General features: G+C 38.0%; 1 protein-coding gene across 1 annotated transcript in view; it reads right to left on the bottom strand.

Annotated features, from left to right (window-relative positions):
* ric8a.S (RIC8 guanine nucleotide exchange factor A S homeolog) overlaps positions 1 to 15,967 on the bottom strand; it is a gene marked incomplete at its 5' end in the record, with an annotated part of 40,545 nt that overhangs the window by 21,408 nt on the left and 3,170 nt on the right. The window contains 1 exon segment of the mRNA NM_001094881.1: positions 3,056 to 3,103. Coding sequence (NP_001088350.1) covers positions 3,056 to 3,103 — 48 coding nt within the window.

The raw sequence follows: 15,967 nt of genomic DNA, 5'->3' as shown, positions 1-15,967 counted from the left end.
AATGGAATCATGTTAATTCTGCTTTAATTGCCCTTTAAATTCTCAGAACATCGCTTGCCCAGTAAAAGTAGCAAGATGAGTTTTTTTTTTACTCTGTGTGTACTATAGCTGGCAGTAGTCCATGTGATATAGCTGTTCAAGCACCCCAAATCTACCCTTAAAAGGGCATGTAAAGTCTAAAATAGAATAAGGCTACAAATGTTGTATTTTGTATACTAAATATAAACATGAACTTACTGCACCACAAGCCTAATCAAACAAATAATTTATGCTTTCAAAGTTGGCTACAGGGGGTCACCATCTTGTAACTTTGTTAAACATCTTTGCAAGACTAAGACTGTGCACATGCTCAGTGTGGTCTGGGCTGCTTAGGGATCGTCATAAACAAAGCTGCTTGAGTTCTGCATGGCTGGGAAGTAAGGCGGGGGCTCCCCCTGCTGTTCATAAGTATGATTGTTTCCCTGCTCAGCAGTTAGGGACAGTCTGCCAATTCCTATCCACAGCAGTAAATGAAGGGAGAATTTCACTGCACACAGTCAGGTTTCTTATAAAAACGGTACACATTTTTTATCTAAAGTATATTGGAGATAGGTTTCTTTTTCACTAAAGTAAAAATGGGATTTTATTTTTTTGCCTTTACATGCCCTTTAAGTTTCGGTTTCCCTTACTCCAGCCCTAAATCAATGGGAACATTTGATTTTAAGGGAGACTATCTTGGACAAAGTCTAATTAGAAAACCAACCACAGTGTCGTGTCTTGCAGAGTAAAAGATAGATCAAAATAAACAAATCAAGTATCCTCTTTTAATGAATTTGTGTCGGCTGGGGGCACTGTTGGTTCATATATGATCTCAATGTAGATCAGAAAAAGCAACATGGCGGCTCCCACAAAGGTTTATACCCATTTACAAAACATAAATACGGCATTATCTCAAATAACCTAAGCTCACATGATGTAGTACGGAACATTTACACAAATAACATGAACAGAAACTTTACTTATAAAAAAAGGGTGTATTCATCCCCTTTAATATATGTATTTAAAGGATGTTCCACAAGCAGTGAATAAATAGCTATTTAATAAGCAAAGGCTTCATGGGGCAATCACTGCACATAAAGCAATGCACAGAAATTCCCTGTCCTCATGGGTCTTGCATATGAAGTTCTACTTTATAATGCTAATGCCAAATACTTATGCGCAGGAAGGTATTTTTCCCAATGAGATTACGTACACCCACAGGATTCTCTCTCATCTCAGTGCTGCTATTATACACAGACAATGCAGAAGGGAGCACTGCCTAGCAACTCATTATTATTCTGTTGAACTGCATCTAAAAAGGGATGCTAAAATATCATCCAAACCAAGACCTGTACAGCAGCCAGGAGGTTGCCCAACATTGCTAAGCAGTATACATGCCCAGCCTCTGGATGGAGGTAATGGAAAACCTGCTGCACAGTTTTGCTCCATTTGCCCCATAGCAGCCAATCAGCAGGCAGCATTTACTGGTTGGCTGTCTCAAAGCAAACATCTGATTGGCTGCTACGAGTTTGAAGACCTGGCCTAAATATTGCACTTGTTACTACATTACCCCCTAAGAGCCTCATTGATACAGATTTCTATGACATTATAATTTTATTATCCAGCTTCCAAATGTTTTGTACTCACCGCACTAAAATGTAGAATGGCATGGATGTAGATTGTCCATAATCATAGGTAATAAAGACTTAAAGGAGAACTAAACCCTAAAAATTAAAATGGCTAAATATGCCATATTTTATAAAGTGAACTTATTGCACCAGACTAAAGTTTCAGCTTCTCAATAGCAGCAATGATCCAGGACTTCAAACTTGTCACAGGGGGTCACCATCTTGGAAAGTGTCTGCGACACTCACATGCTTAGTGGGCTCTGAGCAGCTGTTGAGAAGCTTAGGGGTCGTCGCAAATTATCAAGCAGAAAATGAGGTTGGCCTGTAATAAATATAAGCTGATGCTACAGGGCTGATTATTAAATTCTGATGCTAATTGCACTGGTTTCTGTGCTGCCATGTAGTAATTATCTGTATTAATTACTAATCAGCCTTATATTGTGACATTTCTATTCTATGTGTACTGTATATTGTGAGTGGGTCCCTAAACTCAGTAAGTGACAGCAGCACAGAGCATGTGCAGTGAATCAGCAGAAAAGAAGATGGGGAGCTACTGGGGCATCTTTGGAGACAGAGATCTTTACTGCTAAAAGGCTGTGGTTGCCTTGGGCTGGTACAGATGCCTAAAACATAATGTACAACATTTCTAGCTACTTCTTTAGTTCTCCTTTAATAAAATACCTTAATAAAGCAAAGGATAGTTTTTGGCCTAAACGGTTAGGTTATCTTGATATTAAATGGGCCAAGTGGGGAATCCAATTATGGGACACTATGGAACAATGTTTCTTACATTTTTTGGATCTCAGACAGGTCTGGACTGAGAATTAAAATAGGCCCTGGTATTTTAGGCACACAGAGGCCCAAAGAGCCCCCCACCAGCCCAATAAATAGTGACTATCTATGGCATCTTATAACATCCCCCTGGTATTTGTCAGAACCCACAGATTGCCAGTCCAGGCCTGATTTCAACCCACTTTGTGGTGTAATATTGGTAACTGATCATTTTAAAAAGTTATAAACATATAAAAACAGGATAGTAACAGTCACTTTGCTATAGTTCCAGAAATGTAGGCAAGTGTTTAGTGTTTATTTCAATATATGTAGCAATTAGGAATAGCATGCCACTAAGAATCATCTCAATGATTGAACCATGCTCAACCACAAAGTCTTAAATCTAACCCATTCTAGTAAGACCCAACCAGGTCTGTGATTTGGAACTGGTGCTACTTGCTGCCAGCACAATATACTGTAGCTACAGACAAAAATAATTAAATAAAATTATATTTGTGGTAAGAGAGAAGCTGGAAGTTGTAAGAGCATTATCCAGATAAATGTACTGATCCCACAGAAGAATTAAATAAGAGAGTAAAATTGAAGTCATTGGAGCCTGATGTATTGGTGTAGCCTACCTTCCGTTCTTCCCTCTGCTCTGCATTGAAGAAAAAGCACTGGGAATTCTAAAGACAGAAACAGAAAAAGTTTAAATGAATCAGTGAGCCGTGATCATCTGTGTTTAAAGATATTGTAGGGAAATTCCCAATAGCAACCAAACCACACAAAATACATATTCCCTGCCAGAGGGAGGCCTTCAAACCATTCTTTGTTGTTCTTTGATCATAATAAATCTTGCACACGCTCTAAAATTCTATCCATCATATAATTTCAGTTCATTTTATATTCACCGTTCTGCCTTGGTCACATTTTCCATTCATTGTACTACCCAGTTCTGTCCTATACATTGCTCATTCTATTCACCTCCCACTCTTATTCCTGCATCATTTTATCACAGGTACTCGCACCACTCAAGTCATCACATGCTACTCATTCAACACAAGCATCTGTATCATTCCATCCTGCACAAACTCTCATTTAATCACATGCATGCCCATCCTTTCATCGGCACACAATCATTCTATCTCATGTATACCCGTTCTTTAATTCAGTGCCTTGTCTCTATTCAATGCCACATCCCATCTCATGAAAATCTCACTAAGTGCACTATTTTGCCCCAAACCATTCCATCCAGAACAGCTTATTATTTTATCCCACTCATTCCATTCTGTCTCACTCTCCGTATTCTATCCATTTATTCTTCCTAATCTATCCAGGACATTATTTAATCCCACCCATTCTATTCTATCTGGTCTTGCCACACTGTTCAGGCCATTCTAACAAGGATATACTCACAATTCTATCAGGTCTATTCTATTCTCCTCATTCTTTAATGGGCTTAAAACTTTACAAAAAATTATATCCCGCATGTACTCCCCATTGAACCCCATACATTTTTCCTATTCCATTCTGCATTTTGTCATTATTCTAGGGAAACAGAAAATACATTTCAAAGCAAACCTAAATGCACTGTGCATTTTTATTCCCTGTTCCGCATAACATTCAGTTCCCAACGGAAAAATCTTCTTCTGTAAACTGCTGACGTGAATACTTACCATTAGTAATCAGAAGCAAGCCGTCACTTAATATAAAAAAGGCAATCAAGCACCTTACAGAGGCTATAATGGAAATAAATCTTAAGCCTTATAGAGATAATCCATCTTATCAACAGGAAAAGGTGAATTGAATGTTACAGCAGTATGTTCATTTGGGAACAGGGAATGCAAAGTGATGCATAAAATGGAGGTGCTGAATGCAGTTTCTGCATCGTGACTGACAAGCAATCTGACCAATTTAGTGCAAAGAAGCCCAAAAGTCTTGCAAATTGTGCTTTGTGTCTATAGTAACAGTGGGGATAATAGCTGCTGGTAATGGACTGTGGCTGTGGGATAGCAGGTATAGTAGGGAGAGATGGTGCCTATAGTAACAGTGGATAATAGTCTCTGGGAAGGGAGTGTGACTGTGGGATAGCAGGTATAGTAGGGAGAGATGGTGCCTATAGTAACAGTGGATAATAGTCTCTGGGAAGGGAGTGTGACTGTGGGATAGCAGGTATAGTAGGGAGAGATGGTGCCTATAGTAACAGTGGATAATAGTCTCTGGGAAGGGAGTGTGACTGTGGGATAGCAGGTATAGTAGGGAGAGATGGTGACTATAGTAGCAGTGGTATAATAGTCTCTGGGAAGGGAATGTGACTGTGGGATAGCAGGTATAGTAGGGAGAGATGGTGCCTATAGTAGCAGTGGTATAATAGTCTCTGGGAAGGGAGTGTGACGTTGGGATAGCAGGTATAGTAGGGAGAGATGGTGCCTATAGTAACAGTGGATAATAGTCTCTGGGAAGGGAGTGTGACTGTGGGATAGCAGGTATAGTAGGGAGAGATGGTGCCTATAGTAACAGTGGATAATAGTCTCTGGGAAGGGAGTGTGACTGTGGGATAGCAGGTATAGTAGGGAGAGATGGTGTCTATAGTAACAGTGGATAATAGTCTCTGGGAAGGGAGTGTGACTGTGGGATAGCAGGTATAGTAGGGAGAGATGGTGCCTATAGTAACAGTGGATAATAGTCTCTGGGAAGGGAATGTGACTGTAGGATAGCAGGTACAATAGGGAGAGATGGTGACTATAGTAACAGTGGGATAATAATCTCTGGTAAGGGACTGTGGTGGTGGGATAGCATATATATATATATATAATTTCAGTATATATATATATATATATATATATATATATATATATATATATATATATATATATATATATATATATATATATATATATATATATATATATATATATATATACTGAAATTGCATCAGAGTTAAACCATCCAGTTTGCTATTAGGCAGCAACCATGTTCAGTTTTGTGTTACTTGCTCTTTAAGTCAATCCACCTGTAGCTGCAGTTTTCATATCTGACTTCAAACACTTTTCTGGCTTTCCATAAAAACAATTATACAGCCAAGATGTGTTTAAATGCCCTCGGCCATCACTGGGGAACAATTAAAACTGTTGATGTCAAAGTGAATTGAAAGAAATGCACAGCCTCCTTTGAAAGATCCCCTTGGGGACAAGTTGGTAAGGCTTCCAGGTTACAGTTTAAAGAAACACCACATACTTCCAAAAATAAAAAAAAAAGTTAAATACTGTTTCATTTGTCTCATGATTATAACAAAGAACTGAAGCCGAAAGCCTTTGATAATTTAAAACCAAGTTCAACAGGGTGCCTATCACTGAAGCACAGAATGGGAGGACATGGTGGAAAGGTTATTACTGATGACTACGCATAGACAAAGGATAATAGGAAAGTGTGGATTTAACCACAAAATATTTGGCTAGATAATGAACCAAATCTGAACCTTAGCTAGCAAAATCTAACATAAGCAATGCAGTGCAAAGAAAGGAATGGTGCAGAAATCCAGAATTGGCACCATAAACTGGAAATTACATCATCACAAACCAGATGTGACATCATCATGGGTACAAAAAAACCCCAGAAAATTAGCCTAGATTGGGACCCGTGATCATCCGCATGCAAGTCCTACACATTTTTTCTGGGTTTTTTGTGGGTAAAAAATGTGATACATAATACTGCAAATGTGAAGCATAATACAGTAAATATACTAGGAACATGCAGAAATCATCACTTGTTGCAATGCAGGTTGAAAAATCAAATCACTGGGGGATGATAAATAGCAGAATATAAACCTGTGGCCTAGACTGTTCAGTAATAGAGCCAATTAAGCAGAACATTAGCCAAGAGTCATGTTTTACTTTCTGGCAAGTTCATTGTTACAGCGTATTATTAGGCTGTTACATTTGCACAGTTCCGAATGTTTCTTTTTAAAGGGGTTGTTCACCTTTAAATTAATTTTAGTATGATGTAGAGAGTGATATTCTGAGACGATTTGCAATTGGTTTTAATTTTTTATTATTTAAGGTTTTTGAGTTATTTAGATTTTTTATCCAGTTTGCAATTACAGCATCTGGTTGCTAGGGTCCAAATTACCCTAGCAACCATGCACTGATTTGAATAAGAGACTGGAATATGAATAGGAGAGGCCTGAATAGAAAGATGAGTAATAAAGAACAGCAATAACAATACATTTGTAGCTTTACAGAGCATTTGTTTTTAGATGGGGTCAGTGACCCCCATTTGAAACCTGGAAAGAGTTAGAAGGAAAAGGTAAATAATTCAAAAACTATGAAAAAATGTAATTGATTTAAAAATTTGCTTAGAATTGGGCATCCTATAACATACTAAAAGATAACTTTTAAAAGCGAACCACCAATTTAATGCACAAAGTCCTTCTCTTCAAATGTGTTTCAACTCCTACGGACCCAAAAGCTGTAGCAGCTTAATGAATATCTAGAACATTCTGCGTGTTACATTTAGCATTCCTTAGGCCAATAGCCTTGTTAAAGGGCAAGTCAACTCCAAAATAAAAATTTGCCTAACAAAGAGATGACATAATTAGAAGCTACTACTGCAATATATAGTTACTAGACATTTTCAGTGCTTTTAAAAGTTATTTGTAAAAACAATTACTATTGAAAGCAGAATTTGCTTAAAGGGATACTATCATGGGAAAATGTTTTTTTTTTTTTTTTCAAAATGCATCAGTTAAATAGTGCTGCTCCAGCAGAATTCTGCACTGAAATCTGTTTCTGAAAAGAGCAAACTGATTTTTTCATATTTAATTTTGAAATCTGACATGGGGTTAGACATATTGTCAGTTTCCCAGCTGAACCCAGTCATGTGACTTGTGCTCTGATAAACTTCATTCACTCTTTACTGTTGTACTGTAGTGATATCCCCCCCCTTTCCCACCAGCAGCCTAACAATGGAACAATGGGAAGGTAACCAGATAGTAGCTCCCACAGCAGGTCCCACTGAGACACATTCAGTTACATTGAGTAGGAGAAACAACAGCCTGACAGAAAGCAGTTCTATCCTAAAGTGCGCCTACACACCAATATTACAACTAAAAAATACACTTGCTGGTTCAGGAATTAAATTTTATATGGTAGTGAATTATTTGCAGTGTAAACAATGTAAATTAGAAATAAAAACGACACCATAAAAATCATGACAGAAAACCTTTAACGTGTGATTGTTACCGTTTAAACAATGTTGCAAAAGTCTTAGATCCCTACACCCAGCAAAGACAGGTCTGTTAATCGGCTGCCTTGTCTTACATTGTTTCAACATTCAGAACTGCTTCAGGGTTAAGGGTTAATGTGTGCACAAGCATTAGTATTGTGTATAATGAGTTAAGCTGTAGCAGGGATTACTGAACCAACAACTGTCCATCAAAACCGAAAAAATAAACTCCCCAGCCCTTCCCTTTCAACAAGGCTGTAAATAATCAATGATAAAACTGGAATAATGTCCTAAAACTATTACAGTTGTGCAGTTGTGATGTCTCCACTGTAAGATTATATAGTGAATAAAGTATGTATAATATAAGGATATTATACGTTACCAAGGAGTTTCATGAACATATAATACAGGTCATGGAACTCCGAGGTGACCTCTAATATCCTCATATTTTGCAACTGGGGGTACTTTATTTATTATAATACACAAATTTCAGTGAGTCATGTGATAGAAATGACATCAGAACTCACCGTTTATAAGGATATAATTTACAAGATATTCATGGCTTTTGCGTATAATAAAGATATTATGCAAAGGTGAGATTAATGCTGTAATCAATCATGCAAACAATTAAGCACCCAACCTTAGCTTGTGTTGGACTGGGTAAAAAATTCGATTTCAAATTTAATAGCAGCGGCAGAGCTTCACGACATCACAACAAAATAAAATCTTCGGGTCGTTCTTCTGCTCTCCTGGCCGCGACCTAGCACTGCCAGCTTCCGGCGCCTACATTTATAGACCCGCCCCTGTCCCTTTTGTGATGTCACTGGAGGGTGGGTACATAGAGGGGTAACGTCAGGCTGGGTGCAGGTTGGGAAGGGGCGGGTTAGGGTCAGCTGCGAGACGAGAATTTCTCAACCCGCACACCATTACCAGGTATATTGTAAAGTTACATATTATATTTGGGTTTACATCCCCTTTAAACAAGGTTTTTAGTTTTAAAGCAGTACAAATACTTTGTGTTCTGCATCAATCCAGCTTGGAATTCCAATAACTAACTAATTGCTACGGCCCCACTGAAAAGCACTGATTTTAAGCACATTATAAAAATAATGCCCAGCAAAGAGACAGTACCAAGGAAATGGAATATTCTAACTGCCACCACCCAGTTCCTTCCTCGTGGTAGCAAATTCCAATCCATCTCAAGTAGGGATGCACCGAATCCGCTATTTTGGATTCGGCCGAAAACCCTGAATCCTTCGCAAAAGATTCGGCCGAATACCGAACCAAATCCGAACCCTAATTTGCATTTGCAAATTAGGGATAGGAAGGGGAAAACATTTTTTACTTCCTTGTTTTGTGACAAAAAGTCACGCAATTTCCCTCCTCATCCCTAATTTTCATATGCAAATTATATTTCGGATTCGGTTCGGCCAGGCAGAAGGATTCGGCCGAATCCGAATCCTGCTGAAAAAGGCCGAATCCTGGCCAAATCCCTAACCGAATCCTGGATGCGGTGCATCCCTAATCTCAAGAGTTTCTCTAAAGAGGACACTCTGATTACTTTGCTGCTTAAAATGAAACATACACTCTTCAAAATATTAAATGTACATAAAGGGGTACATTTATCAAGGGTAGAATTTCTAATTCATGTGAGTTTTTTTAACATGAATTTCGATTTTACTCAAAATTCGAATAGTCAACTACTTATTAAAAAATGTAATATCTTAAACTCGAACTAATTTTATCGACTCGAAAGCTATAATCGAATTTGACCGAAATCAAATAGATTTTTTTTCTCCAAAAAAAAAAAACCTTGAATGTCAGAAAGGCTGCAAACATCTTCAAATTGATCACTGGACCTCTCCTATTGACTTATACATGAATTCGTCAGGTTTTAGGTGGCGAATTGTCAAATTCGAGTTCTTAAAGGGCCAGCGTATGATAAATCTCGAAATTCTAATTTGAATTCAAATTAAAACTCGAATCGAGTTTGGATAATTCACAATTCAAATTTGAGAGAAAATTAGAATTTTCAATTCGACCCTTAATAAATCTGCCCCTAAAAGTTGCCTAAAGGTCATGTTGATCGTTTTCTATTATATGTCTTCTTTTGTAATTGTTATTTGTAGTTCCTAAACCTGCCTGCCTGCCTGCCAACCTGACTGTCCCTTCTCAACTTGTCAGTGTTTCTAATGCTAACGGACTCCCGCTGCACAAATATGTCAGATTCCTCATAGAGAAACATGGGTGGGATGAGATATGTAATGTAAAATTATCAGCTAAATACTTTTATGGCAAAATTATAAATAACGCGCAAAGACAATATTATGAGAGATGTAAAAAAATACAAGGTTTACTTTCTAGTGCCATTTTGCCTTTAAAGGGGACCCATCACTGAAAAAAATGATCCCAAATCCTATTTCATCAAGTTAGACAAGCAAAATGAACTTTAATTACACTATATAAATTAGTTTAATCTTGTTTCCTTCAGTCTGGGAATTCATAATTATATAAAGCATTTTGTGGACCCTGTTATTAAGACAAGCCTTGTATCATCTCAGAATCTTGTTTGCGCACCAGAATTGGGTTTCAACTGATTAACAAGCAATTTAGGGGGCAGAATGGGAGCTCATAATTGCCAGCCTCTCATGAAAACAGTGGGGGGGGGGGACCACACAAGAGGGTGTATTCATGGGGGGTGCTCCAGACCCGTGGCCACAAACACTGATGAGGGGAAGGGTACAAAGTCTGAAAAACATCCTGACCTTTGCCTGTTTTTGCACTTAACACCATTTCTTGCCATTAGAAAATTATTCCTAAAATCCTCCATATTATATGCTCCCCCACAGCCAAATCTGGCAATCACACTCTAAGCATTAGAATACCCAAGCCAGGATATTATTATATATAAAAAACTCTTAGCATTATCTGCTCTTAATCCTCCCAACCCCCCCCCAAAAAAAAACATATTGAATGCATGTTCGACCTACTATGGTTTTTTTTTCCATAGAACATAGGGACAGGGTACAGGTATCAGATCCATTATCCAGAAAGCCAGAAAGCTCTGAATTATGGAAAGACCATCTCCCATAGACTCCATTATAATGAAATAATTCACATATTTTATGATTTCCATTTTCTGTGTAATAATAAAACAGTACCTTGTACTTTAGCCCAACTAAGATATAATTAATCCTTATTGAAAGCAAAACAATCCTATTGGGTTTATTTAATGTTTAAGTCTACTTAAAAATCATTTAAAGGGGTTATTTATCAAAGATGAAATTTCGAATTTATGTAAATTTTTTTTTTTACTCTTTTAAATTTCGAATGTACTCACAACTCGAATGGGAGGTTATTTATGAAAAAACTCGAACGTCTAATATTCCGATTGGATAGTCTCGACCCGAAAATTGTAATGAAATTCAAATCGAGTTTTCCTCTGGAAAAAAACTCGAATGTCAGGAAGGCAATTAACATATTCAAATGGTTCAAAAGACCTTTGATTTGTAAATGAACTCGGCTGGTTTTAGGTGGCAAATACTATTTGAATTAGCACTGTTTCCATAGTCGAGGTATGATAAATCTCACAGTCAAATTTACATTTGAGTTGGTGCTTTTAAATACTAATTTGTGAGTTTTGACACAAAAAAAAAATTTGAAAATTTGAATTTATCATTCGAACCTTAAAGGAAAACTATGTCCCTTAAACAATGTAGGTCTCTATAAAAATATATTGCATAAAACAGCTTATATGTAAAAACCTGCTTCATGTCAATAAACGATTTTCATGATGATAAACTTTTTTAGTAGTATGTGTCATTGGGAAATCATAAATAGAAAACGGACATTTTAAAAAAAAAATAAGGTCCGCCCCCTGGGATCGTAGGATTTACGGTGCACACAAACAAACCATGCATGTTAGGTCACATGAGCCAATTAACCGAATAGAGTTGTGTCTTTTGCTTCCACACTTCTTCCTGTTACAGTTAGAGCTGCAGTATTTCTGGTCAGCTGATCTCTGAGGCAGCACACAGACCATCACGTAATGGTGGTTCAAGGCAAGAGATGTACGGTAAAAGGGCAATATTTACTTAAATATATATTCCAGTTTGGTAAGATTCTTTAATATGCCACTTAATTTGATATAAACTATCTGTTGCTCAAGTATCCATTTTGGGGGTATAGTTTAGTTTTTCTGGGTTATTATGTACATCTGCCCAGCAGGGTCCCTGCTTATAACGATTATACCAGTTGCATGATACACGTAGGCAGTGGAACATGGGGAAAATTCCATGTTGTACTTTTATTAAAAGCTCTTACACTTCTATGCATTTCCAGAAACTCCTTTCCATAGAATTTTTATGGAAACTTTCCATTAAATAACATAAAAATTAGAGATGCCCCGTTCCCAGAGGGATTTATTATGGCTTTAATGCATCATATTCCGTTTCATTTCCTCCATGCTTAAATATTCCATTTATAGAGAAGAAGCTCACGCAGAGAGCAACTTCCCTGTAGTTCGACACTGTACATTATTTATGTGCACGTTGTTAGCCATGCGTATTCTCACCTGAAGCAATAAGCTGCTAAACAGGTCAGCGTTAAAGGGGATGTAACCCCGAAAAATAGAATAGTCATTCTAAGAAACTTACCAGGGTTTATTCATCCCAAAACTTTCAGTTATGTGTAAATGTTATTTCCATTCTGCACTGCTGGTTCTGCCTCTAGAAGAACACAGCAGAAAGCCTTGCATGCCTCTGTTAATCGGATGGCTTCTGCTACATTGTTGCAAAAGTCAGAATCATCAAAGCAGAAAAAAGGATGGGGCAGAGATTGCTAAAATCCATTAAAGGGGTGGTTCACCTATAAGATAACTAAGTATGTTATAGAATGGCTAAAACTATGCAGCTTTTCAATTGTTTTTCATTTTTGATTTTATGTAGTTTTTTTTTTTAATTATTTGCCTTCTGACTCTTTCCAGCTTTCAAATGGGGTCACTGACCCCATCTGAAAAACAAATGCTCTGTAAGGCTACAAATTATTGTTATTGCTACTTTTTATTACTCCTCTTTCTATTCAGGTCTCTCCTATTCATATTCCAGTCTCTTATTCAAATCAATGCATGATTGCTAGGGGAATTTGGTCCCTAGCAACCAGTGTGCTGAAATTACAAACTGAAGAGCCGCTTAATAAAAAGTGAAATCATTAAAAAAAAATAATAATAATAAAACATGAAAACCAATTGCAAATTGCCTCAGAATATCCCTTTCTATATCATATTAAAAGTTAATTTAAAGGGGTTGTTCACCTTGAAACAACTAGTTGTTTTCAGATAGTTTACCATAAATAACGACTTTTTCGTTTTCCGTGTCCCTGTTTTTTAATATTGAAGTGTAAAGTGTAATTTTTCACCTTCTAAAGCAGCTCTGGGAGGGGGGTCGCCGACCCTGTAAACTGTTCTAAATTGATACATTTAGTTGATACATTTCTTATCTTTGTCCCTGCTGAGGAGCAGAATCTCTGAGTTGCATTAAAGGCAGCTGTTAGAATTGATACAATAGTTGCTAAAACTCCAGAGATGCTGCTGAGAAATGGATCAACTAAATGTTGCAAAATTGTAACAGTTCAGAATCTGCACCTGAATTACTGAGCAGCCAGACTGAAACACCAGAGAGAGAACCATTCAACTTTAAACTTAGATTTTGGAAAAATTTAAAAAATAAAATAATGGAAAGTAATTGAAAAAAGTCTTTATTTTTGGGGAATAATCTGAAAACAACTGAACAAAAAGTGTTTGGAAGTGTTTGGAAGGTGAACAACCCCTTTAAAGGTGAACAGCCCCTTTAACATGTTGTAATGAATATATATTGGAAAGTTACATTTTCAAAATTGTTAGGCTTTCCTTCCCGTTTAAAATAAAAGAGCTGGTTTCATTGTGAATACCTCATATTCTTAAAAGGGACTTAGTTAGCCTAATGTATTTCCCATTATCTAAGAACAGAATATTGGAATATGGCAACTTTATGCTAGAGATGAAAAGCTCCTGCAACAATGAAAATAATGGGTTTAAGAGAAAAAATGGGGATCTCTGACGACTGTGGGCTGAATGCTGTTAAAAAGGTGCCTACAATCCCAGTCATAAAACAGAACCACTGCTTTGTTAGAGAAAGTAAGAAAACATGAATAAAATTGGCAATAGTGTTCAGGTTTTCCTAGGAAAAACCGACCACAGTTTTAGGCCACAAATAATATCTAGTTTCTAAAACAAAACCTGCATTTATTTAAAGGAATAGTAACACCAAAAAATTAAAGTGTTTTAAAATAATGAAAATATAATGAACTGTTGCCCTGCACTGGTAAAACTGATGAGTTTGCTTCAGAAACTCTATTATAGTTTATATAAACAATCTGCTGTGTAGACATGGGGGCAGCCATTCAAGCTGAAAAGGCACAGTTTACATAGCAGATAACGGATAAACTCTGGGATAAAATAAAATTGGTGTTCTACAGACTATATCTGTTATCTGCTATGTAACCTGTGCTTTGAATGGCTGCCCCCATGGCTACACAGCAGCTTGTTTGTATAAACTGTAGTAGTATTTCTAAAACAAATACAGGAATTATATTACTACAGGTTTTGGACCTGTTATCCAGAATGCTCGGGCCCTGGGGCTTTCCAGATAACGGATATTTCCATAATTTGGATCTTAATACCTTAAGTCTACTAGAAAATCAATTAATCAAACCCAATAGGCTGGTTTTGCTTCCAATAAGGATTACTTATATCTTAGTTTGGATCAAGTACAAGCTACTGTTTTATTATTACAGAGAAAAAGCAAATCACTTTTTAAAAGTTGGATTATTTGATTATAATGGAGTCTATGGGAGACTGCCTTTCCGTAATTCTGAGCTTTCTGGATAACGGGTTTCCGGATAACAGATCCGATACCTGTACAGGGAAATAGTACATTATATTCTAAATACTTTAAAACACTTTCATTTTTTGATGTTACTATTCCTTTAAAGAAGAGGTGGGTTCCATAACCAGAGACAAAATGCTCTAGGCAGGGCTTTATTTTCTGTATAGGGGGCCAGAAGGCCTGGGAAGACACCTTTGGAGGGGGGAACCCACCGCCTCTACTGAAGACAGTAAAAATGTTTTTTGTACCCCTCAGCTCAAGGCTGCTGCACAAATCTGCCAGCGGGTTTGAGAGAAATCACAGAAAAACAGCAGCAGTCAATGGAAAACACCCCTGCCCGCCTGTCACTGCCATTAGCCTAAAAGTAAAGAGCGATTTCAAAATCTAAATAAAATCATGTTTTTTTCTTTTAGAATCCGCTTAACTGAACATTACAAATGAATTTCAGGAACAAACACAGATTCAGTACTGTGATGTGCTCACGTTACAGAGGCCGGCACATTCATCGAGGCAGAGTTCCATTAAACCCGGCTGTTCCAATTATGTCAGCGGCAGGGGATATACATCGTAGGCAATGGAGGAGGTGGGAAAATCATTGATGGTCGTTCCACTATGGTCATAAACAATAAAAAAAAAGGAAATTATAATTGATAACTGGTTATTAAATGGTGGTTAATGCGCATTGGCGTATTTGGAATCTTCAGAGGGGCCCCAACTAGAGTCCCACAAAAAAAGTAGAGACCCTTCGGAATGAGGGGAAGATATAGGGTGCGGGTATAACCGCAGGTCGGGTTGCGAATCTCATTTAAATACTTATCTTATGTAATATTGTCTATATTTACTCCTTTTAAAGTTTTACACAACTTGTTTCTGTTCCGGCCACTTTTGATGATGTCACTTCCGGTTTGCAGCGCCATCACTTCCTGTTTGATGGTGGTCGGCAGGTTGCAGGTCGGGTTGCGGATAAGGCAGTTGCGCCGTGGCGGAACTACCGGGGGAGCAGGGGGTGCGAGCGGGCCAGGGACCGCACCCCCTGCGGGTGGTACGGAGGGGGGCGGGGCCCAGCTGCGCGTCACGCACCAGGACCCGTCCCCTCTAGTTACGATACTGCAGTTGCGGGTCTGGGTCGGGTAGCGGATCAAAGTGGGTAAATATGCAGGTTGCAGTTCGGGTCGCAGGCTGCGGGTTTGGGTCTGGGAAAATTGGTTCCACTTCTGTCCCGCCTCTGCCCCACCGGGACTCCATCCACTTCCTTGTAGCAGGTAAGAGAGCGGCTGGGGAGCAGAGGGTAGCTCAGTGGTACAGTGGATAGCCTTACAGCACTGATTCAAACCATGGACAAACTCCATGGGGTATATTTATCAAAGAGTGAAATTAGAGATCGCCACAGTCCTCTACAGTGAA

This window comes from Xenopus laevis, chromosome 7S (assembly GCF_017654675.1).
Source record: "Xenopus laevis strain J_2021 chromosome 7S, Xenopus_laevis_v10.1, whole genome shotgun sequence".
Lineage (NCBI taxonomy): Eukaryota > Metazoa > Chordata > Amphibia > Anura > Pipidae > Xenopus > Xenopus laevis.
The sequence above is the reverse complement of the archived record's forward strand: the minus strand, read 5'-3'. Positions and strand labels throughout refer to the sequence as shown.